This window comes from Trichosurus vulpecula, chromosome 5, assembly GCF_011100635.1.
Source record: "Trichosurus vulpecula isolate mTriVul1 chromosome 5, mTriVul1.pri, whole genome shotgun sequence".
NCBI lineage: Eukaryota > Metazoa > Chordata > Mammalia > Diprotodontia > Phalangeridae > Trichosurus > Trichosurus vulpecula.
This window is the reverse complement of record NC_050577.1, coordinates 236,004,297-236,029,883: the sequence shown is the minus strand read 5'-3', so window position 1 is coordinate 236,029,883 and position 25,587 is coordinate 236,004,297. Positions and strand designations below refer to the sequence as shown.

At 38.0% G+C, this 25,587-nt stretch overlaps 1 protein-coding gene across 1 annotated transcript in view; it reads right to left on the bottom strand.

Moving 5' to 3' along the window:
- Nucleotides 1-25,587, bottom strand: part of LIN7A (lin-7 homolog A, crumbs cell polarity complex component) — a 205,790-nt gene that overhangs the window by 93,955 nt on the left and 86,248 nt on the right. Inside the window, exon 4 of the mRNA XM_036760719.1 lies at nt 3,132-3,203. Within this exon, the coding sequence (XP_036616614.1) occupies nt 3,132-3,203 (72 nt within the window). The remainder of the gene's footprint in view (nt 1-3,131; nt 3,204-25,587) is intronic.

The following is a 25,587-nucleotide window of genomic DNA, read 5'->3' as shown; positions in this document are numbered from 1 at the left end:
ATCCTGGGAAAGAAAGGGAAGGAACACGACTTTTCACTATTGAGACACCAATTGGACATCAAAATTTCTCCTTGAATGCCCTCAAATCCTTTACCTTCTTCTGTGAAAAGTCTACCCTTTGAGGAAAGATGGCTTGGCTGGTCTACTGTGTACTCTCTCTGTCTGTTTTGGGGCAAAATGATTCATTGCTATGGTCCTCAGTTTCCTTCTCTGGAAAATGAAGAGGCTGAACTCAATGATCTCTGACATCTCTATATCTGTGATTTATCATTCAAGGGCCAGATCAAAAGGCACCATGACACACTCCTTAATTACCATAGCTAGAATTGATTTCTCTTCACTTGATACATCACATCCTGGATGGTATTGAGATAGCTGTCTTATCTCTTCTAGTAGACAATGAGCTCTTTGACTTTAGCTAACATCCCACTAGAAGCGCTGAGTGAATGAACTACGTATGTGTATGCGTATATGTATATGTATATGTATATGTATATGTATATGTTTGTGTATATGTATATGCATGTATATGCGTATGTGTTTGTATGTGTATATATAGGTATGTATATATATACCTATATATACACATATACCTACACGCCTACATACATACACACATATGTATATATAATATGTATATATATATATACACACACATATACACCTTTTACTCACATTCCCAGACTGATTATTAATTTGGTAAATTTCATTCCCCCCTCCCACTTTTTGGCAAAATACTGATGATGCCTATAGGAACCAGTACCATTTGAAACATCTGTAGGTTCAAATACTTCAGTTTTATTTGGACTTAATTTGGGCCCACTAGAAGTCCTGAATGAAGGAACTAAATATGTACAATTTATATCTCTTACTGACATTCCCAGATTATTAATTTAGCAAATTTCATTCCTCCTCCCACCTTTTTGGCAAATACTGATGGTGCCTATAGGAACCACTACCATTTAAAAAATCTGTAGGTTCAAATACCTCGGTTTTATTTTAAATCAATTTGGATATATACATGGCCTCTGATAAGCATGGCATCTCTATATTATTACATAATGTTATATACTATAAATATAAATCTGCTGAGTTTTTTCCCCTGCATTTTCAAATATTTACACCCATCTTACTATAATGCATTTTGCAAAAGAAGCAACTTTCAAATACCTAAAATAGGAAAAAAAATTAATACCCTGATCTTTCTTTCTGAGCAACTACGATAATTGAATGCATGTTTATTATTTAACTTTCACATTTTCCAGCATATTCATCATTTATTTTTTATAACTTCAAATAATCAACTAGCTTTACTACTTTCTATAGATATGCAATTGATAAGTCATCAGTTTAGATCTGGAAGAGACGTGAGAGGCTGCCAAATCCAAATTTCTTTATTTTACAAATGAGGAAACGGAAGGCTCAGACACTAAGTGACATGCCTAGAGTCCCACAGCTTACTAAATATTAGAGTATACTTAGTATATACTTGGTATATAAGTATACGTAGAAGAGACAGGATTCAAACCCAGGTCTGCCTGGCTCCAAATCCAGTGCTTACCCACCATCCACTCCACCACTAACTTTTTGTGCCCTAAGCCAGTCATTTCTACTTCAGTGGACCTCAGTTTCCTGATCTGTAAAACTGAGAGACGTGGATGAGATGGCCTCAGGGGTCCCTTCCAGCCAGGAATCTAAAAGCCTATTACCTTAAAATAAGGAAAGTTTCTTTCAAGAAAAGAGATTTTCACTTTTATTTGCCCTTCATAACTTCCTTTTGATTACCTGTCCACTACGGAGTGATTTATTACACATTTGTAAAATATTGATCCCTGCTATTTAACATTCTTTCCCTGCCTGGTCTCATTAACATCAATTTAACATTATGCTAATGTCTTCATTTAGTGACAGGGAATGAATGATATGACAGTAGTGGCTCGCTTTCAGCTGCATGCTTTGGCTCATGCAGGCCTCGCCATCATGCATGGGTTAAGTGGCTGACGAGAATGCAGTGCAGACAGCCCAGAGACAACCAGGAAATACTGTGCTATTGGCAACATGGTGCTGCTCTCCTGCTGTTCTACATGAATAAGAAATGAGAATGGCAAAGCAGTACATAATTCTTGGCAACCTTAATTACACCACGTAGAAAACATGTTTTTGTGTTCCATCTTAACATAAACGAATCACAATCTAATGAGAACGATATCCCATATTTGCTCGACTATACCTTATGGATGTACAGCATTCATTTAAATTTTTGAATATGACTGTGAAGCCTCCCAAAGAAAAGGAGATAGAGAAAAACCAGATGAAGGTTAGCTCTCAAATAAGAGATGATGAAATGCAGAAAAGAATTAATGGGGAGAAAATTCTTGCTATTTATGCCTTGTCAGACAGCTAGCTTTCTTGGGGAAAAATACATACCTTTTCTAAAATATGCTGAATTTTTAAAATGCTTGGTTCATTGCAAATTATTTTGAAGGTCGTGGTTTACTAATGGTTTATGTTTCAGAATACTGCATGATCATTTTTAAATTTTCTTGTAAGGTTCCTAGTAGGAGAGCCTCTGATATCTCTGGTTCTGTGTTTCAAAGGAAAAAGGTCCCTGGAATATGACAGGAGAAGCAAGCCAGTTCTCTTACGTCTCAGGATGGTCAGGGCTCCCCCTCTGGGTGCCCACCCCATTCAGTGACCGTGATACACAGAGCCTGGCTGGATACCTAGGAGGAGTCTGAGGTCAATGCATGGAGTGTGATACATTTACATAGCTAATAGATTCATTTTTCAGCCTTATGCAAAGAAATCCCCCATGCACTGAACAGGCCCTATTGTCCTAGAACAATATCAGAAAACCATGGAGTATCTCATACAATGAGCCAGTAGATTTGCTTGACGCTCAGTGAATTCAATGAAATCATTCTCCTTTGTTAAGCTACAGAAGCAGCAGAAACGTTGAATTTTCCATTAGGAGTTTTACCTGGGAAGCAGTACTGGTCTAGACTCTGGGCTGCCACTGATGTCTAAATTTTCTTACAGTGTACACACGAGAATACCTGAAACACACACGCGCACAATCAATTACTGGGTCACTGGGGTAGAGTATATTTTTAAAGCTGCACAAGGCTTACCTTTGCAGTGGCCCTGGCACGGAACTCCGGGCAGCCATTCACTGCTATGGTTTCATGCATGTATTGATACACCTGAAGGATTAATGGAAAAAGAAAAGGGTTTTGTAAGAATAACTGAAAGGAATTTCCTTCATCATTATTAAGACATTTGATTTTCACAAAGAGAAAGTAACAGGAAAAGTGAAAGAGAAAGTTGAGGCTTTTGGCCCCAATTCCTCTTGTTTCAGGAGGAGGTGCAGGAGCAGGGGAAAAGATGGGTTTCGCTTCTGAAATTTCACTTTATTGAAATTTAGGACGTTCCCCTTTACTTTGCCATGTATAATCTATTACAATTGAATTATACATGTGTTAGGAGTGCATTTAATCACTTGGTGGTATAAAGTTCAGCTAGTAACTCTTTAAAAAGTTTTCCACATTAATACCCTCCCAAGAACAGTACTCTGTTCTTCTTTACACAGAGCTATATCACTTTTGAGAATAAGTGGATTGCTCAATTTATTGTTCTAAATTCACATTTTTCATTATTTGTAGTTTAATACACTTTATGAATCCATTTGACTTTAAGTCTCTGTACTAACCAATGAGTTCACAAAAGATAGTCCTCTCCTATAGGGGAATAATACTCCAAGCAAAAGCAAGTGAAGGAGAAGAATCAGATCTAATATGCAGAGATAAAAGTTGGGTAGTGTATTGAAATATGTAAATGGTTCTGTGATCTCATCAGTTTGGGAGTTCCCACCAATGATATCTGTTACAACCCATCCTTGCCTATTCATCCTATGAGACTCTTGTCTACATCCGCCTGTAAGTCTGCTATGTAGGGTTCACCCACCATACTAGAAGCCTTCCTAGCTTTCTTTTGACATCACAAGGACACCGGGGGTGGGGAGTGGTACTCAAGCCTTTTGGACTTCATCCTCGCTAAGTGATCAGCCCATCTTCCTTTTCCCTTCTACATTTCCCTGATGAGATAATGACTACTGTTCTTCCAAATTTCTCATTTGTTATGTATTGTATCCTGATCACACCAACCATGTGGCTTTCCGTTTCCCATTGGGTGATACTCATTTTCAATTCTTGAGACTGTTGTTTTCCATGTCTTATTGCTGTATAAGATATAATTAAGTTGATGTGAATACTTAATAGCAAATGTTGACTTTACCCTTATACCTTCTCTAAGTTCATGAGACAAGATATTTATCAAGAATTTTAAATTACTGCTACAAGAATGATCTAGAACAGAAAAATGGGAGGAATATATAGACCCAATATACATATGTGGCACTCATATAAGATGGGCATTTCTGTAAAACACTAATTTTTTTCATAATTTTTTGGGTCCATCATTGAGCGTCAGGTCCTTTCCACATAAAGTCACCATTTATCTAGGATTTTGGTTGCAGAAATTCTTTCATTATAACATTTCTTTGCATGGGTGTCTCTTAGGTGGTAGGCAGTCATATGATTTCTGGGGTTAAGTCTTCTGTCAGAAATGCCCCAGTGACTGACAAAAATAAGCCAGTTTCTGTAAAAATGCACACTAAAGGTCAGGGTGCTGTAGCAATGTGGTAGCATCATAAATGTCTTTGTCAGATCCTCAGAGACCCCCTTCTTTCTCTGTCCTCACTGGTATCTGGCACCTTTTCTTTTAAATCCTGGTCAGAAGCTCTTTTATTCATATGATTCCCTTTCTGGCAGTACCAAGAAAATGGTGTAAAGATTTTGTGCCAGGAGGTGCCACTCAGGCACATAGTTAAGATCTATTTTCAGGTTAGGGTTGATGTGTTCATTTCTCCAAATTATAACATAGGCTAGAGTTCTTTAACTGGGCTGACCTCTTTACTTATGTTAGAGACATGTTCCTGCTCATGTCATGAAAATGTCAGAATGTTCTGAGGGTAGGTCACAAAAAAATTGGTCCAGGATGTCAGTAATATAGCATCATTAAGTGACGAAATATGACCAGACCAGCTTGACAGACCAACCTGAAATCTATATGGTCCAAATCTAGCATAGAAGGCCATCTTCCATTCTTTCCAGGTCTTAAGCCTCCCAAAGTCATAAGCCTCCTAAAAACTCATCTTGACATGAATATATAGACCCTATGTCTTTCTTAGAGCATATACGATAAGTGGGGAACAGGTCACAGTGGTGGACTGGATGGTTCTTTCCTTGAGCTCTTTGAAGTCAGCACAGTAATGTAGCTCTCCACTTTCTTGAATCCAAAGAATACAACTGATCCCTTCTGGAGACTATGATGGAAGGAAAAACCCTGTTCTCACAACTGTTGAACATAGGCTTACTACAAAGGTCTCCTTTTTTTGACTCATTTAAAACTTCAACCACTGATGGGGTGGTATTTTCCCAGGAAGAAGCTTGATCAGGTGATCATAATTCTGGTAGCACAGTGACTAATCTAGTCCCTTCTCACTAAATAAACCCCAGTACTCTGGAGGCTTCTTAGCTTCTTGGCCCTCCATTGTGGATATCAGGACTAAGGGTAGTTCCTTGGATGTCTTCAAGGCACGCTGAGATAGTTCCTTTTGGGGGGAAGGGATACTTTAGTATCTCAGCCCACATGGGTTGTCATTGTCATTGAAGGCATAGTCACACAAAGAATGCTCCAACCACCACTTTCATATTATATTTGTCCTCTACTTCCCCCTGCCTAAAGAAAGTGGAATGATTTCATATCATACTAGACCTCTCTTCCTCTGTTATGATCTATCTTTCATCATCATATATTTATCCACGATTTTGAAACTTCTGAATAAGGAGTCAGGAAATATAAGTTCCTGATGTCTTAGAGCCTATCGGAACTGTTCTTTGTTTACTGTGACTTCCCAAGGGATTTCAAGCTTTCTTTGTCAAGAAAGTGATAATATCATTATGAAATCATTTGTTTAGCCATTGGATACACTTCCTAGGGATGAGAGGATGAGTTCAGTCTTAGGGCATTAGAAACCTGACCAATCTGCTCAGTCTGTCATCATTATTTGCATCCCCAATTTGGTGTCCAGACCCCAAAACAGCCTATATCCATGTACATCAAGCTACAGTAACCTGGGGGATGTAGGCATACTACAAAGGCTTCTTGGCTGTCTCTTTGATCAGGTCAACAGCAAGAGCCACAAAGAATAAACATATAGGAGAATACGGAGGGGCAGGATGACATGCCAAAGCCAAACCATGTCAAACTCCATGGAGCCTGGCCTGGCTTCTCAGAGTGTCTGAGGGATACACAAGGGCGTCTGAGATCAATGTAAGGAGTGCAATATATTTATATAGCTAATAGACTCATTTTTCAGCTCTATGCAAAGAAATTCTTCAGGCATTATAGGCTGCACTGTCCTGTCATACACTGCACAGTGAATCTCTCAAAGGACTGCAGGTTTTGACAGCCTTATGTTAGCCCTGATTTGGCTGGTAACCTTGCCTAAATACTATCCCTTCCATGACTTATATATGGGTGAAGCTACGAGATCTCATCTCTTATGCATGGTCTCTGCTATGTTTGCCCTTCTCTAAATCCATTGCCAATACCATTCATTTTCAAAATTTTATTTGTTAAAAATTATAGAGTTCAGACTGGAAGGATGTAAGGGCAAGCAAAGTGGGACTTTTGTTGTCTTTTGTTTTGGGGTACTTCTCAGCACTAAGGCAATGGAATGCCTTTGACTGAGTCTTGCCTTTGTTTGTAGAAAGGCCCACACCCTTTTTTATAATTAGGTCATAAGAGGTGAAACCCTGGAGAGGTGTGAAACCCTTGAGAGGTGTGAAGTGCTTTGACCCTGAAGGAGTGTATATAAACTCTGAGGTTAGCCTTTTGTTTGAGGGCTCACTCATTGGAAGAGTATTGCTGTGGAGACTCTGGGTAGCTGTTAAGGAGCCCCCTGACTTTGAAAACCCAGATGTTAGTGCTTCTCTCTCTGGTAACTAGGTATGTAGTGCTATGGTCAGACAGATAGAAGCCTGTGTGTTGATTTGTGGTATTTTACTGTTTATATAATTTCTACTTGTAATTTATTTGTATTTGCTCTGAAGTGTGGGGTGCTAAAGTGGGTTGTCTGAAATTTGCTATCTATATGACTTTGAACAAGTCCTTAAACCTTTATGAGCCTCAGTTTCCTCATCTGTGAAATGTATGATAACTATTCCTGAGATGGAGAGGGTGTTTTCTTCACTTAAATTCCTCTTCCCAGACTAGCCTTGTGATTTCTCTGGTATATGGAATTCCCAGTGAGGAAATTCCTTCAATCAATGCTGATTGACACCTGCTTCAACTAATGGTCTTAGAGAATTGCCTGAGGACATTGAGTTAAGGTGACTCACCTAGGCTCACACAGTCATTAGGAGTTAGAAGTAGAAGTTGAAGCCAGGTCTTCTAGAGCTTGAGGCTGGCTCCTTAGCCGCTGTGCTAGCAGGTGTCAAACTCAAATAGAATTTAGGGCCACTAAACCATACCTAAGGGTGCCGTGGGCAGAATATTGACTTTGAAAACTACCTACTGACATTATCTATGTTGTTTTGTGTTGTTATTTATTCTATTACTATCTCCCAATTGGATTTTAATCTGGTTCCAGTCAGACCAGGGGGTTTTGTGATACTTCTCCATTACCCCATGCTGCCACTTGCTGTTATGTTAATACTTCACACAAAATTACTGTACCAGCAAACACAGCACAGAACTCTAGGCTATCTTTACAAAATTATAAAGATGTCCTAGTCACTTTCTGCTCAAAGATTTATGTGATTCATAGAGCCACACACAGAGCCACACAACTGGACAATGAGAAAAAGAAGTAGGAAATCCCAGATTTGGGGGTTCAAAGAAATTGTGGTAAATATAATGGAGGCTTTTATTTTGAAACTAGATGGAAAAATTTTAAGAGGGATGGAAGGGGAGAAAGAGAGAGAGAGAGAGAGAGAGAGAGAGAGAGAGAGAGACAGAGAGAAAGAGAGACAGAGAGAGAATTGTTGTTGTTAAGTGACTATTACCAAGCCAGTACTTTGCATAGTGCCTCACACATAATAGGTACTCAAATTTTATTGCCTGATTGAATGACTGTTTCAAGATCAAACAAGATAATAATTGCAAAGCACCTAGCACAGGGCTTGGCACATAGAAAGTGCTATGTAAATATTAGTTATTTTATGATTATTATTACTGACTGTTTCAAGATTAAACAAGATAATTATAAACTGCTTAGCATGCAGAAAGCTCTATATATTTTAGTTATTAATATCAGTTGTTTGCTTCAAGATCAAATGACATAATAATTGTAAAGAGCTCATTACAGTGCTTGGCACTTAGCTGTTACTATTATTATCAAGAGGCAGCATTTGATCCCACGTCTTCCTGTCTCAGTCATTTGCTCTCTGTCCAACAATACTATCTACCTTTCATATAAGATTTTCCTATACTAAAGAAATCACAGATCAACTACCCCCCACCAAATGCCTCTATTGTACACTATAGAATGGTTCTAAGTATCACAAGATCTCAAGACCATAGATCTAGAGCTGAAAGGGACTTCAGAAGCTATGTAGACCAACCTTCTAATTTTACAGATCAGGGAACTGAAGCCCAAGAAGTTAGGTGACTTGCCAAAGGTAACACAGGTGTGGGGGAGTATTTGAACCTAGATCTTCTGACTAGAGAGTTTATATTCTTTCAATAATGTGGGGAAAGAACTTAGTAAAAATAAAACTATCAATGTATTATCTTCATCATTGCTGGCCACAGCAACAGCCTTTTGAGCACAAGGAGACTTCTATTTCTAATACTTCTATTATAAAATATCAACTTTTGTCTATTGGGAAGATACCTAAGACCTGTGTCTCTCACTTTAATAATAATAAAAAAACCATACAACAGATCTGCATCATAGCTACTTAGAGAATTTTGTTGAAGAATTTTGATTGTGACCTGAATGAAATACAGCACCTGTCCAAAGCTCATTGAAGATATCTGATATTGAAAAGAAGTTTTGCAATACAGGAACTATCCATGGTCCTTGATTCTTCCACTTCTACCCCCATGTTGTTAAACCATTGGAAAGCAAAGAACATGGACTATATTATCGAATCCCTCACAATAAAATAAACAAACAAAAACCCAAAACTTTCACTTAGTTATGATTTAATGTTATGCCCTCTGCTTTTTAGAGGATGACAACTCACTGCCTATATAGATTTTTTTTCTGTGTTTTTGCAAAACTGAAAAGATATTGTCAAATATCTTATTCACTATTCTTTATTTAAAAAACCTTGTGCTAAATTCCTGCTTGTGCCTGATTCTGCTGAATTTTGTCTCAGCAAATGAATTTGTAAGCTTTCTTTTCTCAGAAAATAAAAACTATATAAGAAAGCATGGTCTCTTTTGGATTTAGCTGCCAGGAAACTTAAAGCCCAACTGATTGCTCAAGTATTCAAATCTTCTTAACTCATGTGCCTAAAGGTACCCATTCCAACTCTTCCCTTCAGATAACCTTTGTTCAGTTTTTACCCTATTTTTTTCCTTTTAATTTGTGAGTCCTTTCCAACTTCTGAAATAAGGCAGGGTATACATTACATATAAATATAATAATAGCTAGCATTTACACAGAGGCAGCTGGTGATAGAGTAGATAGAATGCTGAGAATGGTGTCAGGAAAATCTGTGTTCAAATCTGGCCTAAGAAATTTTCTGGCTGTGTGACCCTGGGAAAGTCAACTTCTGTTTGCCTTAGTTTCCTCAACTGTAAAATGGAGATAATTATAGCACCTACCTTGCAGGGTTGCTGTGAGGATCAAATTAGATATTCCCAAAAAGTGCTTACCACAGTATGTGGCACATAGGAGATGTCACAGAAATGTATATTCCCTTCCCTTTTAGATCAGTTTGAGGTTTGCAAAGAGCTGTATACATGTTATCTCATTTAAGCTTCATAACAACCCCATAACATAGGTGCTATTATTAAACCCATTTTACTCATTAGGAAACTAAGGGTAAGGGAGGTAGGTTAAATGACTAATGGCTAATAAATATCTGAAGTAGAATTTGAAAAAAAAAACTTTTCCTGATTCTAATTATCCCCTGCCAGATCTAGCTGCCATATTTCTACAAATAAATCTCTATCTATCTATATAATTCAATAAATTCATGAGCTCATCAGTGTTGGTAAGAACTTCAACTGTGCAGATTACAACCCATCTATAACTTTCTATCCTGTTATCTCTTATACATGTCCATAGATGGGGTCCCTAAAGGGTCTATTAAGTGTGCTGGAAACACTTCATTGTTTTTCAGTCATTTTTCAGTTGTGTCTGACTTTTCATGACCCCATTTGGGGTTTTCCAGGCAAAGATACTAGAGTGGTTTGCCATTTCCTTCTTCAGCTCATTATACAGACGAGAAAACTGAGGCAAACAGGGATTAAGTGATTTGTCCATAGTCACACAGCTGGTAAGTGTCTGAGGCCAGATTTGAACTCAGGAAGATGACTCTTCCTGACTTCAGGCTCTGCATTCTATCCACTGCTCCATCCAGCTGCCCCTGGAAACTGGAAACACTAGTAAGTCCCTATTCTGTAGTTTTCATTGTTGCACTTAAGCTATTGGTCTATTGTTCTTTGTTCTCCCTGTGTGCTTGGCTTACCTCCTTTTTCAGTCATCTATTTCCTGCGTGATATCTTTGACACTTCATGTATACAAGTCAACATCAACAATATGTTACATCCTATTTCTATTTAACATATATTTCTCTATTTCTGTCTCTACCCAAGGTTCTTATAATGTTTTTTGATGTCATAGATCCCTTTAGCAGACTGGTGGAGCATATGGACCCCTTCCCAAAATAATGTTTTTAAGTGCATAAAATAAAATACATAGGATTACAAGGGAAACCAACAATATTGAAATAAAGATTTATTTTTCTAAGTTCAGACACCCTGAAATCTCTTTTTGGGACCCCTTAATGTTCTGTAGATCCAAGATTAAGACATCCTTCTCTGGGTCACTAGTAACTTTTTTTTTCCTTTGGGGACTGTGGTGGTCCAAGATTCAGAAACATACAATATCATTGGAAAATAGTGGTGTAAAAATGAGATCTTGTTGTAGAGAGCAGCTTTAGAGAACGTGACGTAAACTTCTAACAATTTCTCAAATTGACTATGGCCCCTTCTCTTCCTTTTAGATGTATTTGCACTATGCTCAGTGACTTCTGCAGTGTCTGTCCAAGATACATGTATTGATGGACCAGTTCAGTGGGTGACTTATCTAAGTGCATATCATATAGAGTCTGCTTTCTAGGAATTCTTCATTTATTTATTTTTACTGCATGGATTGTTCCTTGACTCTCATTAAACAAAAGTTTACTGATATACCTTCTTTCCTCTATTGTCTGAGACTCTATAGTTTTGTATAGCTTTGAAATACTTTGTAGTGCTAGACTACAGGACTGTTTTATTTTATTGTTATCTTTCATTCTATGGAACCACCAGTGCTAGACAATTTTTACTTTTAAGAAATACTAGCAATCATTATTAGGAGGGGGCAGTGACAAACTGTATTAGGTGCTTTATAGATATCTCATTTGAGCCCCCAACAACTCTATGAGGCAGGTGTTTCCATTTTATAGTTCAGGAAACCGAAGCAGGCAGAAGTTAAGTAATTTGTGCAGTCATACAATGTCCAAGTCTAGATTTGAACTCAGATCTTCCTGATTCCAGACCCAGTGCTGTATCTATTGTACCACCTTAGCCATAGAGCAGATACAATAGATCACAGAAGTAGGAACCTATTATTTTAAAAAGTGCTCAATTTGGAGTCAGAGGGCCTAGGTTCTAATCTGAGCTATGCCATTTACTACTTGTGTGACCTTGAGCAAGTCAGGACCAGCAGGATACCTTTACAGGGAAATAATATCTTTATAGAGGTTTTATTGTCTCCCCTTGAACAGTTTCCCATGGATGGCAGATGGAGTCGCCACAGAAGCTCAGACGTGTCACTTCCACAAAGTTCTTAGAATACAATAAAGTCCAGTTCAATGAATGACACAAGTGAAATATTCCAAAGAGCTGTACCAAATCTCATTGCAAAGTTCATTATCCATTGTCTAATCCTTTAAAGATTCCTCAAATGAGATCAAATTAGATAATATTTGTAAAGCACTTAGCACAGTGGCTGCAACATAGGTACTATAAAAATGCTTATTCTTTTCCCTTAACCTTGTGTAAATCTCACAGATTCAATAATGTTATTGTCTTCAGAATTTATTATAAGTCTACCAAGACATATTGAGAGAGAGCAATTTGATAAAGGAAAGAGAAATGTAGTATTATGGTTACAAATGACAGGCCAGAAGGTCATTTGTTAAGTCAGGTTGCAGAAGAGTATTTAATAGAAACTTAAGAATATTAACCTTGCCTATATAGAGTTCATTGTCATTTGTCTTTATATTGAAAATAAATGAGGTGATTTTCTTTCTGGCTGAAAATTCTTTTATGAGATAATGCAAGCATCTTAATAAAACAAATACAACTGATGTAAGAAGTCCAATCCATTTACCAACAGTATTCTCACTAAAATGGAATTTAAATTGTTAAATTTCTCAAGGAATACTGTTGCTTCACCTTGAGACTTCCACTGATATTGGTGTCATTCATTATAACAACTGAAAGAACATTACTATATCAAAGTGCAAATTGTTCATATAATAGTTTTACTCAGTGAGAGAATTTTGAAGCATTGAGAAGAAAGAAATTTATGTAATAAATTTCTGCAACAGAGAAGTAGTTCTAGGGGACCACTGGGCAACAGTTACCCATAAATTTGAGAGGAATTTTGGATAAAAAAACCCAGTGTCTCCAAAGTGCTATGTGCTTTTTGGCATTGTACTTGGGATCATAGGTCATCAAATGTAATAGCAGTCAGGGAACTTAGATATCAACCAGACCAATTTCTTTAATTTACAGAGAAGACAAGCAAGGACCGAAAAGGCCAACTGATTTTCCCAAAGTCCAAGATCATCTGATTCTAAAATTAGTGGTCTTTCCATGAAATCTTAGGGCACAAAGATCTACCCTACAAGGGATCTTAACTCATTTCTTTTACTTTACAATTGGGAAAACTGGCATTCCTAAGAGCATACAATGTATTAATGGTAGAAATGACACCACTCATTGACTGTCCATGTGAGAATATACATTCAGAGGCCTCCAGTAGGTCAGTGCTCCTATTCTATTGTCCTAGATAATAGACAAAGAGAACACCGAGACTTTCCTTTTTGTATTTAGTCTTTTGATGCTTACTTTGACTATGACCAACATTCCATTAATAGCAACTAAACTATGACATGTTGATTTTTTAAGCTGTATCTAATATTTCATAAGAGCAGCTAAGTGGCAAAGTGGATAGGGTGCCAGGAATGGAGTTAGGAAGACTCATCTTCCTGAGTTCAAATCTGGTTTCATACACTTACTAGCTGTGTGATCCCGTGCAAGTCACTTGATGCTGTTTGCCTCAGTTTCCTCATTTGTAAAATGAGTTGGAGAAGGAAATGGCAAATCACTCCAGTATTTTTGCAAAGAAAACCCCAATGAAGTCATGAAGAGTTGGGCATGACTGAAACAACCACACAATGACAACAGTTATTTCATAGGTGTATGGAATTCCCTCTACCAGTAGTGATCGCCACTTGCCCTGTGATTTATAAACTTAGTTGCCTATGGCACTAAGAAGTGACTGACCTAGGACTACATAGTATGAGTCAAGAAGTAAGACTTCAGCTCAGGTCTTCCTGAGAGGGCAGCTAGGTGACCCAGTGAATAGAGTACTGGGCCTGAAATAGACCTGAGTTCAAATGTGACCTCAGATACTTATTAGATGTGTGACCAAAGGCAAGTCACTTAACCCTGTTTGCTTCAGTTTCCTTATCTGTCATTTGACAGGGAAATGGCAAACCACTCCAGTATCTCTGACAAGAAAACCTCGAATGGGACAAGAAGAGTCAGGCATGACTTAACAACAACAGTAACAAACTTCCTGATTCTGCAGGTTTATACTTTATATAAAATCATAGTAATAGTAAATATGGCATGGAACTACAACTGATTTTTTAAAAATCTTCATGTTTCCCTAGTCACCTTCAGGTCAAAGAGCTAGGTTATACTAAGCACATTACAGAGTCATGCAGATGCTTGCTAAGAATCCAGAAGCCTCAAACTGAGAGATTGATGAAAATTGTGGTAGGTAATAATGGAGGCTTCTATTCGAAGTTAGATGGAAAGATTTTCAAAAAGAAAGGAGTCAAGAAATGCTGATCTTATGTTAGGTACTGAATGACAGGGCTTTGAAATACAAAGGATGCGCAGTCTTTGAAAAAGTGTTTCAAATAACACCAAAGAGACCCTGGGCTCCAAGGGTCATAAATGTGCAAAGGAAGTGATCTACTTAAATGGATGATAAAATCTCATAGCAGATACAGGAATGCTCCAGTGATTTTCTAAGGCTTCAGCGTAGATGAGACAGGAACTTGAGTGTCAAAAGAATTAGAATTAGGATCAGTTTGGCCATTCTGTATCTATGACCTGGGGGGAGAAATGAACCTTTCACTGTAATTGGAAAAAAATGAAAATAACACTAGAATGAGTTGCCTCAAGAGAGGAGGCAAAGAAAAATGGGAAGACTTACATAAAGGAGTAATACCAAAGCAAATAAGTGACTTTATGAGCATAGGCCATATAATGGGAGGGGAAGGTAAAGGATTATTAAGTATTACACTAAAAATATTGCCAAAAAAGAAGAGATTTGATTCAAAGATAAAAAGAATTTTGCAATGCATAAAGTTGTATACGTATTTTAAAAAAAACATACTATTCCCTCATCTGCATTAGAACAACAGAGATAAAAGAAATAGAGAAATGTAGTATATAGTGGGATTTGAAGATATGAAACTCTGAAACTTGTTTATAGCATCTGTAATAAAGGCTGAATCCCCCATGTCCCTTCATAATTTCAGACCATCTGTGTGCTTGGACAACATTTGCAATATTAAGCTATACTGTTTTTGATCATAATATAATAAAGAGCCTCAGAATTTTTATAGCAAACAGTAGGGCGTGGGAATTGCCTAAAATTAATTAGTGACTTGGAATTTAAATGTACTCAGTGAAATGGAGTCCACCGGAACTAACTCCCATCAAAGTAAGGCCCCTGAAAATATCAAATGTACTGATGGGAAGATACATATTATACTAGCTTTTATTAGGGAAGGGTAAAGGTACATATCATGTGCCTAAGCTAAACATTATCTGGTCATTATGGGTCATTTTGTGAAATAATTTTGACAGAATTGAATATTGGTTCAGATGCTGAGGATGGCATATAATCTGTGTTTGGCTGAAAAATCCCAAGCTTTGAGTTTTTTTCAGGTTTTTTTTGGGCCGGGTTTTTTTTTTTACAACATGACTAATTTGAAAATGTTTTACATGGCTATAGATGTATAACCTATATCAAATTGCTTGCCTTCTCAATGAAGGGAGAGGGGAGGGAGATAATTTGGAATTTAATTTTTTTAAATCAATGTTAAAAATTGTTTTTACATGTAATTGGAGGAAAATAAAATATTAAATAAAATTTTAAAATCCTTAAAAATCCCAAGCTTTTCCAGTTGTTGCCTTGGAGTAATGGTGTTCCTAAATCATCAAAAGAATATTTTCTTCTCGAAGAAAACATACAAAGCAAAAAAATAATGTCAAACATGAACATCTCTAGAAAAATAAATTATCTAATGTCATTACTGGTAGTTTTGCCACAAGGTGTTTTTTTTGCCACAAGATTTGATTGGAATGCACAGGTTGTGAGACATCTACTGCATTAAGAAACCCTTATTGTAGTGTATGGTCGATATAAAAGCACCAGAAGGAGCTATGGCAACCACTAAGAATGCTAGAATTCGGAAGTTAGAAAGGACCTCAGAGCCCATCTAGTCAAACAATGTGTCAGCAGGAATCTCTACTGCAACATCCCAAGTGGCCTTCTAATTGGATCTGATCCAATATGTTCCAGTTCTATGCAATCCAACCCAATTCCACTCAACAACTATTAAGGGACTGCTTTGTTTAAAACACTGTGTGGGACACTAGAGATACACAAACATAAAATAGTCCTTGCCTTTAAGGAGCTTATATTTTAGTACAGTCATGCCACCAAGCATTTATTTATTCTTGTTGTTCAGTCATTTTCAGTTGTCTGACTCTTTATGACCTCATTTGGGTTGGGTTTTTATTGTTGTTTTATTTTGTTTTTGGCAAAGATACTGGAATGGTTTGCCCTTTCTTTCTCCAGCTCATTTTACCGATGAGAAAAGTGAGGCAAACAGGGTGAAGTGACTTGCTAAGGGCCACCCAGCTAGTAAGTGTCTGAGGCCATACTTGAACTAAGGAAGATGAGTCTTCCTGACTCCAGGTCTGGCACTCTCCACTGCAAGATCTAGCTGCCCTTTTATTAAGCAATTACTAATGTGTCAGGTCCTGTGCAAAGTGCTAAGAATACAAATATACGCAGAAATAAAGATAGATATGACTAACACATGGATGTAACAAATAGATAGGAATAAATAATGAATAAAAATAAATAGAAATAGAAATAATAAATAAAAAATAAAGATAGAAATAAAGTTCATGGAACTTATATTCTAATGATGGGAGATAACATAAGCAAAGGAAGGAGGTATGTTAAGGGGACATGGTGGACAAAGTTCTGTGAAGAGTCAGGAGTACAGTATGGAGAGGTATCATGTCATGGTTGGCCCAGGCCTCCATATAATGGAGGTTGTGGCAAGGACCTACCAATTGGAGTAAGAGGCTATAGAGGCAGAAAATACTTCCAATGTGAGTCCAGGAGTAGTGGTTTACCTCTGGAAGATTCCAGGGTGGAACAAGCTTCTAGGGTGAAGAGATTTCTATGACATGATAGACAACATCATGTGATGATGAATCAGTAGTGCAACCTGAAGGGTAATGTTATCCTACTCTACGTAGAATGCATTTTTTTTCCTTGAAGACCTCTAGTGAGGAGGAACTCATTGCCCTCAAAGCAACCCCTTCCTATTTTCAGATAGCTCTCTGTTAGGATGATATACTGTATTTTAAGACTAAAACTACCTCTCTGAAACATTGTTCCTATGTTTGTCCTCATGGGCCAAGTAACAGAGGTATAAAACCTCTTCCTCATGATAATGCTTCAAATAGATGAAGACAGCAATGATTTCTACTCTAGGGGTTTTCTAGGCTAAATAACTCTAGTTACACCAATGTTGTTTTTATAGGCCCCTTAATTAAACTGACAATTCTCTGGACACCAATCCTTAAACATGACATCTTGAATTGAACATGATATATACAATATGTGGTCCCACCAGGTCAGAGAGCAATAGGAAAATCAACTTCTTCATTGTGGATGTTATGTTATTAATACAACCTCAGATCCACTGTCTACTGTGTCATTCTATTGACTTAGATTAAGTTCAAAGTCCAAGAAAAAAGGGTTATTTTCCCCACAAGTTATTGTCTAGCCATCTATTTTTACCATATTGTATTTGTGCATTTAATGTTTTGAGCCTAAGTGCAAGACTTTATATTTTTCCTATATTGAATTTAACCTTACATGATTCAGCCCATCATTTTAGCCTTTTAAGACTTCTGTAGATTCCAAGGCTTTCATCCAATATCCTAGTTTTGTGTTATCTTCAGATTGGATAGACATCCCATGAACTTTCATTCAAATCATTGATTAAATGCAAAAAGATTGGACAGAATAGGGCCAAGCACAGAGAGCCCTATGACACTCCACTAGAGATAGTCATTCTTTAAGCATCGCTTCTGCAAAACATCTGTGATGAAAGCTTATCTAAATGTCAGGTAAGAAAAATTCTGGTCAAATAAAAAAAATAGACAACTCACAGACTGATGAAGAGATTTACTAAAAATGTATTATTATAAAAAGGCATGATGATATGAAACTTGTCCACCCATTGAAATGTCTTCTTGATAAGTCTAATTTAACATAATTTCTTTTGAAATTTTATGTATTTTTCTTCATTCTAATTTGGCATAGTGTCATACACCTGTAATCTGTGGTACCAGGGAGGCTAAGCCTGCTGCATCTTTTGAGTTTAGGAGTCCTGAGGTATAGTAGGGTATGCATTTTTGGACACCACATTAAGTCTGGCATTAGTAGAGTGAGCATCTGTGAGTGGGTGGGTGGGGAGCAGCCAGATCACCTAAGAAAGGTTGAATCAGCCTAGACTAGAAGTGGAGCAAGTAAAATTGGCTCCTGTACCAATCAGTAGTGGAATCAGGACTGTAAGGAGTCTTATCCATTACCTGTAATTTCCAGGCTGGCCAAGATGGGGGATCAAATCTTAATAATAGATAAAATAATAAATAAATAGTGTTATACTGTCCATATGCTTCCCCAGATTTTCAAAGAGGTCTATGACTCAAATAAGGTTAAGAACTATGATCTAGTTTAATATGATTATACGTAATATGTACATAATATGATTGTGTAACTTATATCAGATTGCTTGCCATCTTGGGAAGGCAGGAGGGAAGAGAGGAAGGGAGAAAAAATTTGGAACTCAAAATCTTATAAAAATGAATGTTGGGGGTAGGGGAAGAGCCAAGATGGAAGCTGGAAGATAAGGATTCACTTAAGCTCTACCCCAAATCCCTCCAAACACCTGTAAAAATGTCTCTGAACAAATTCTAGGGCTACAGAACCCACGAAATAACAGAGGAAAGCAGGTCTACAGCCCAGGACTGCCTGGATGGTCGCTGGGAAGGGTCTATCACACTGTGCTAGGAGCAGAGTGCAGCCCAGCATAGGCCATGCCAGGACAGACCAGACTGGGAGTCAGGTGAAGCAGGTATCAGGGCCATGAATCACTGAGCTATATCAGTTACCAGACTTCTCAACCCACAAAAGCCAAAGACCATGGAGCAGGTCAGTAGCAAAAGTGCTGGATCAGGGTGAGAGAAGTGCACGGTCCAGACCCAGCCCTGGGGATGGTGGAGGGGGCACTGCAGCAGCAGCAGCAGGAAGCTCCTGAGCTCCAGCTGTGGCTGCTTCCAGAGTCCCTGGACCACCTGGTGGGAGGAATCAAGTGGCAGATCAGAGCAGGAGTACAGAGATTTTTTGTTGGCACAGAGGCAGGGATCTCTTGCTGTGTTCTGCTTGGATCTGGGTCACAGTCCTGGTTGGCAGTTCTTGGAGGAGGAAGAGCACTGGTGTGGCAGAGCTTGTGGTGGCTTAGAAGTAGCTCTGAAAACAGCGGTGCAAGTCCCCTGAAGCTTGGGACAAAGCACTCTCCACTCTGAAGGCAGTCATAAACTGACCAAAAGCTCAAGGGTCAAGTAGTTGGCTGAGAACATGAGGAGCAGGCAGCATAAAAGGACTCAGACTCTGACACAGACTATAGAATCTTTTTTTGGTGACAAAGAAGATCAAAACATACAGCCAGAAGAAGTCAACAAAGTCAAAGAGCTTACATCAAAAACCTCCAAGAAAAATATGAATTGGTCTCAGGCCATGGAAGAGCTCCAACAGGATATGGAAAATCAAGAAAGAGAAGTAGAGGAAAATTGGGAAGAGAAATGAGAGTGATGCAAGAAAATCATGAACAACAAGTCAATGACTTGCTAAAGGAGATCCAAAATATACCGACAAAAATAACACCTTAAAAAATAGACTAACCCAAATGGCAAAAGAACCCCAAAAAGCTAATGAGGAAAAGAATGCCTTGAAAGGCAGAATTAGTCAAATGGAAAAGGAGGTCCAAAAGACCACTGAAGAAAATACTACCTTAAAAATTAGAATGGAGCAAGTGGAAGCTAGTGACCTTATGAGAAATCAAGATATTATAAAACAGAAACAAAGGAATGAAAAAATGGAAGATAATATGAAATATCTCATTGGAAAAACCACTGACCTGGAGAATAGATCCAGGAGAGATAATTTTAAAATTATTAAACTACCTGAAAGCCATGATCAAAAAAAGAGCCTAGACATCATCTTTTAAGAAATTATCAAGGAGAACTGCCCTGATATTCTAGAGCCAGAGGGTAAAATAGAAATTGAAAGAATCCACCAATCACTTCTTGAAAAAGCCATCTTGGGGAGGGAGGGGGGAGGGAGGGGAGAAAAGCTAGGGCTCGGGGCTGTGTGGAGCCGTGTGTGGTAAACTAAAAATAAATAAAGAAATTTATAAAAAAAAAGAAAAAGAAAAAGATCCCAAAAAGAAAACTCCTAGGAATATTGTAGCCAAATTCAGAATTTCCAGGTTAATGAGAAAATATTGCAAGCAGCCAGAAAGAAACAATTTGAGTATTGTGGAAACACAATCAGGATAACACAAGATCTCACACCTTCTACATTAAGGGATTGAAGGGCTTGGAATATGATATTCTGGAGGTCAAAGGAGCTAGGATTAAAACCCAGTATCACCTACTCAGCAAAACAGAGTATAATGCTCCAAGGCAAAATATGGATTTTCAATAAAATAGAGGACTTTCAAGCTTTCTGAATGAAAAGACCAGAGCTGAATAGAAAATTTGACTTTCAAATACAAGAATCAAGAGAAGCATGGAAAGGTAAGCAGGAAAGAGAAATAATAAGGGACTTACTAAAGTTGAACTGTTTTGTTTACATTCCTACATGGAAAGATGATATTTGTAACTCATGAAACCTCTCTCAGTACTGGGTTAGTTGAAGGGAATATACATACACACACACACACACACACACACACACACACACATATATATAAATATATATATATATATATATATATATATATATATATATATATATATATATAGACAGAGGGCACAGGGTGAGTTGAATATGAAGGGATGACATCTAAAAAAAATAAAATTAAGGGCAGAGAGGAATACATTGGGAGAAGGAGAAAAGGATAGAATGGGTAAATTATCCCACATAAAAGTGGCAAGAAAAAGCAATTGTATTGGAAAGGAAGAGGGGGTAGGTGAAAGGGAATGAGTGAACTTTGCTCTCATCAGGTTTGCCTTAAGAAGGGAATAGCATACACACTCAATTGGGTATCTTACCCTACAGGAAAGTAGGGGGGAAGAGGTTAAGAGAGGGGGGATGATAGAAGGGAGGGCAGATCAGAGGAGGAGGTAATCAAAAGCAAACACTTCTGAAACGGGACAGGGTCAAGGGAGAAAATTGAATAAAGGGGGACAGGAATAGGATGGAGGGAAATATAGTTAGTCTTTCACAACATGACTGTCATGGAAATGTTTTGCATAAGGATATAAGTGTGGCCTATGTTGAATTGCTTGCCTTCTCAAGGAGGATGGGTGGGAAGGGAAGAAGGGAAATAATTTTGAACTCAAAGTTCTAAAAACAAAGGCTTAAAAAAGTTGTTTTTACATGCAATTGGGAAATAAGATATACATAAGAAGGCATAAAGGAATATATCTTGCTTCTATGTGCAATAACCATCTGCTTATTTCAGCCTTTCTGTTTGCAAAGTGAAATCTATAAATTTTTTTTGAGAAATGAGAGGACCTAAGGGATATTATTGGTTCATTTAACAACTGGGATACATTGTACACTACAGTATGACGGGACTGCATTTGGGGTTGTCAAGACAATCATTCTTTTGTGCCTGCAACAGTGCCTTCTTTCAGAAAGTCACGCTGTATTAACACTCATGGATATGAATTGATTTACACGGTTTGCCACCAGGAAGAAACTTTAATTTGCCAGGTTGCAGTGCAGGACTAAATTCAACAGCAGCATTTGAGTTAGAACAATCCAAACATCTTGAATTTGGGCTGCTCCCCAGATTTATGGCCATTTTATTTGCCAAGAGCGCTGCTCCAATTTATTATGAGTAACCGAGATATTACCTGGCATGTACCAAGATGTGATTATAGAATTAAAATCAATAAACATTTATTAAGCACCAGCTGTATACAAGTCACTAGGGACAAAGATGATAATGGAACCTTTCTTACCCTCAAGGAGTTTGCAGTCTACTGAGGATGGCAACCTGCATATGGACAGGTGACTACAAGATCATTTCAGAAGAAAGAGCGCACCAACAAGTGAGATCAAAGGAAATGTTGTTCAGGAAATTTGCTCCTCTGAGTGTGAAGGTGGCCAAGAATGCTAAAGCATGGAAGAGTAGGAGGGAATCTCTTCAAGGAAATGAAGTGGAAATGCTGAGTTTGGGGGAACAGAAAATAAGTCACTTTTAACTTCAATGCAGAGTGTAGGAAGGAAGGAACGGTTCCTAAGATAAGAACTACATTTTGAAGAGCTTTAAATGCCAGACTGAGGCATTTGTACTTTATCATAGAGAAAATGGGTGAGGGGAAGGTAATTTTATAACTTCAAGCAAATCACTTCATATTTCTAGGCCTCAGTTTCTTCTTCCATCAAATAAGGGGATCTGGCTAAATGATCTCTAAACCTGTGAGCTCGATAGTTTTTGAGCAGGCATGAAAGTCAGAATTGGTCTTTAGGGACATTATTTGTCGGATATGTGGAAAACAGATTAGAGAAAGGGAGAGATTAGAGACAGGAAACCCAATTAGGAGGCTACTGAAATAGTTTAGGAGAGAAGTGATTAGAATACAACCTAGAGTGATAGGTCTGAGTAGAGGGGAAAGGGCAGATGGGAAAGAAATGATAATTGAACCCATCAGGCTGATGAGATCGCTAGGCAAGACAGAGCAAGAGAAGACCCAGATGAGAGCCTTGAAAGGGTAACACATTACCAATTACCCATTAGGAGGTAGATTATGAATTCAGCAAAGGAGTATGAGGAGGAGCAGTTAGACCTGGAAGATAACCATGGAAGCCAAGCCAGAAGAGAACGTCCAGGAGGAAAAAGCTGTCAATGATCGAAGCTATGGAGAGTCAAAAAAAAAAGAAAAGGAAGGGGAAAGAAAAGTCCATCAAACTGAGCATCTAAGAGATCATGGATAGGCTTAGAAAAAGCAGTAGTTGAGTGATAGAATTGGAAAAGCCAGATCACAAAGGACTGAGAAGCTAATGGGAGGTAAAGAAGTGGAGGTAATACCTCAATACATTGATTTCTCTGAGTTTCACTGAAAAAGAGAGGAGATGATAGATTGAGGGGATGTCAGGATCAAATGAACACTTTTTTTTAATAGAGGTTTTGATTCATTTTTTTTAAAATATTGAATCTCTTCCCAAAGGATTACTCTTTCTCAAGTCCTGTGTAAAACATAGTTTTTGATGACCACTCAAAATAATCAGGCCCTTCTTTATGCTTATTCTAATGTCCTCAATATTTCTACCAGTTCTGTGGGAATTATTTCTACTATTTGCTAAAATGGAGCTCAAATGACTGGTTATCTAGGGAAATGTATCCTGTACTGTAAAAAGCTAGAAAATAGCATGGTCAAATATAAATTGAGATAGTTCTTTTTTTAAAAAAAAAACATAGTTTTGTAGTTAGTGTTTGAAGCAGTATCCCAATCATAGTGACAACTCCCATTATTGAGACAAAGACCATGTAACATACCCGATTATTAAGCTTGGACTGGGTTTAGTGCATCCACTCTCACTGAAGCAGGACAAAGAATGTTATTTGTACTCTTGTCGTTACTCATTTATTTTATCTTTTTTTAAAATGTGACTTTATTGACTGATAACACATTTTGTAGATAGTCTATGAAGACTTGTTCAATTTAAAGGCCAATAACACAGTCCAGAACAAATAAGTCAAACTAGGTTCTACAGTGACTAAGTGGAAAATAAGGGTCACAAGTTAGAAGCATTTTCCCCAATGACAGGGCAAGCAGCCAAGCCCCTAGGGAGAAATCTGCTTTTTATGGTCATCCAAATGGAACTCCCCAGAGGCAACTACTTTCACTCCTGTCTCCATCACAGGGCCAGAGTTCCCCCTGGCAGGAAATGCCTGAGCAAAATTTTTTTCTGAGCTGTCATTCCCAATCAATGTATTATAATGTTCAGTGGTGGTGTCATCCTATTGGTTTAGGCCCTCTATAGAAGGTAAACCTCTGGTGGGAATCTAATCCCAAAAAATAACTCTATTAGAACCTTCTGAGTTCACTCTCTTGGCCCCCCTCTTTAGCTGATGGTATTTTGATGTGAAATTCCCAGCAGGTTCTTAATAGCCTGACTAGCAACAGGATATAGATTAGCCGAACATTTCTGCTGCGTAGTCCAAATTTTCACATCGTCAGTGAATCAGAGCATAACTAGCTCTGATGAAGATATCATCATCAAGAATTAATAATCATAATAGTTATGATAATGGTAATTTTTAAAGCTAACTTTATATAGTTCTTTAAGGTTTTGCAAAGCACTTTACATATATTATCTCATTTTATCAGCATAACAACTCTGTGAGGTAAGGACTATTATTATGTCCACTTTACTGGTGAGGAAACCAAGGTTTTAAATAACTTGCCCAGGGTCACATAGCTATTAAATATCTGCAACTGGATTTGAATCCAAGTCTCGCTGACTCCAAATCCAGTGTTCTAACCATCATGGCATTGACAGCTCTTTGGCAGCCAATCTCCTGTCCTCCTGTAAGTATTCTTATAAGGGCAAGCCTTTCTCCCCAAATCCTATGGGGGCAAGCATCAGACTCCATGGGAGAGGTCAGGCTCTGATACTCCAACATTGATGGACTTGTCCTCAGTACTTCCTACTCCCTTTCCCCCCATAATTGAATTTGTCCCAAGTGCCAAGGAAGTTAGGACTCTGATGTGAACTAATCAATCTGAAGTCAATTATGTTTTTCTCAGCCCTTATAAATTTTAAAATTGCACACCATCAATTCCTAAATAGGTGTAGTTTAGTTACTAATACAATAGAAACAAAGAATAAGTTATTTTCATTTGCTAAAATGATCAGATAACATGGCTATTTGTTGAATATCAGTCCATGACAAGAGAATCTTCAAATCCAATCAGTTATTACCCCATTTTGAAATGGTTTCAACCCCATTGGACAGATAATATCACATAGTGGTTAAAGAGGAAGTCTCAGCCGGAAAGAGTGGGCTTCCTTCAAGTCCCCCCCCCCCAATGAGTTTCAACTCTGTCCCTTCAACTTCTAAACAGATGACCCCCAGAGCAAATAACACTGTGGACTGGCTCAGAATGCCAGTTCAGGGAGGCAGAGATGGTGAACAGTAGTGAGATGTTCAAGCTTTTAAACAGTCTCTTGAAGTTCTGGGGTCAGGTACTGATTCCAACATGGGAACGGTATTTCTTTTTCAGTATATCTTTGAATTAGACCTATTGGGCAGCTAGGTGCTGCAGTGGATGGAATGCTGGACCTGGAGTCAGGAATACTCATCTTCATGAGTTCAAATCTGGCCTCAGAAACTTCCCGGTCGTGTGACCTTAGAGAAGTCACTTAACCCTGTTTGCCTC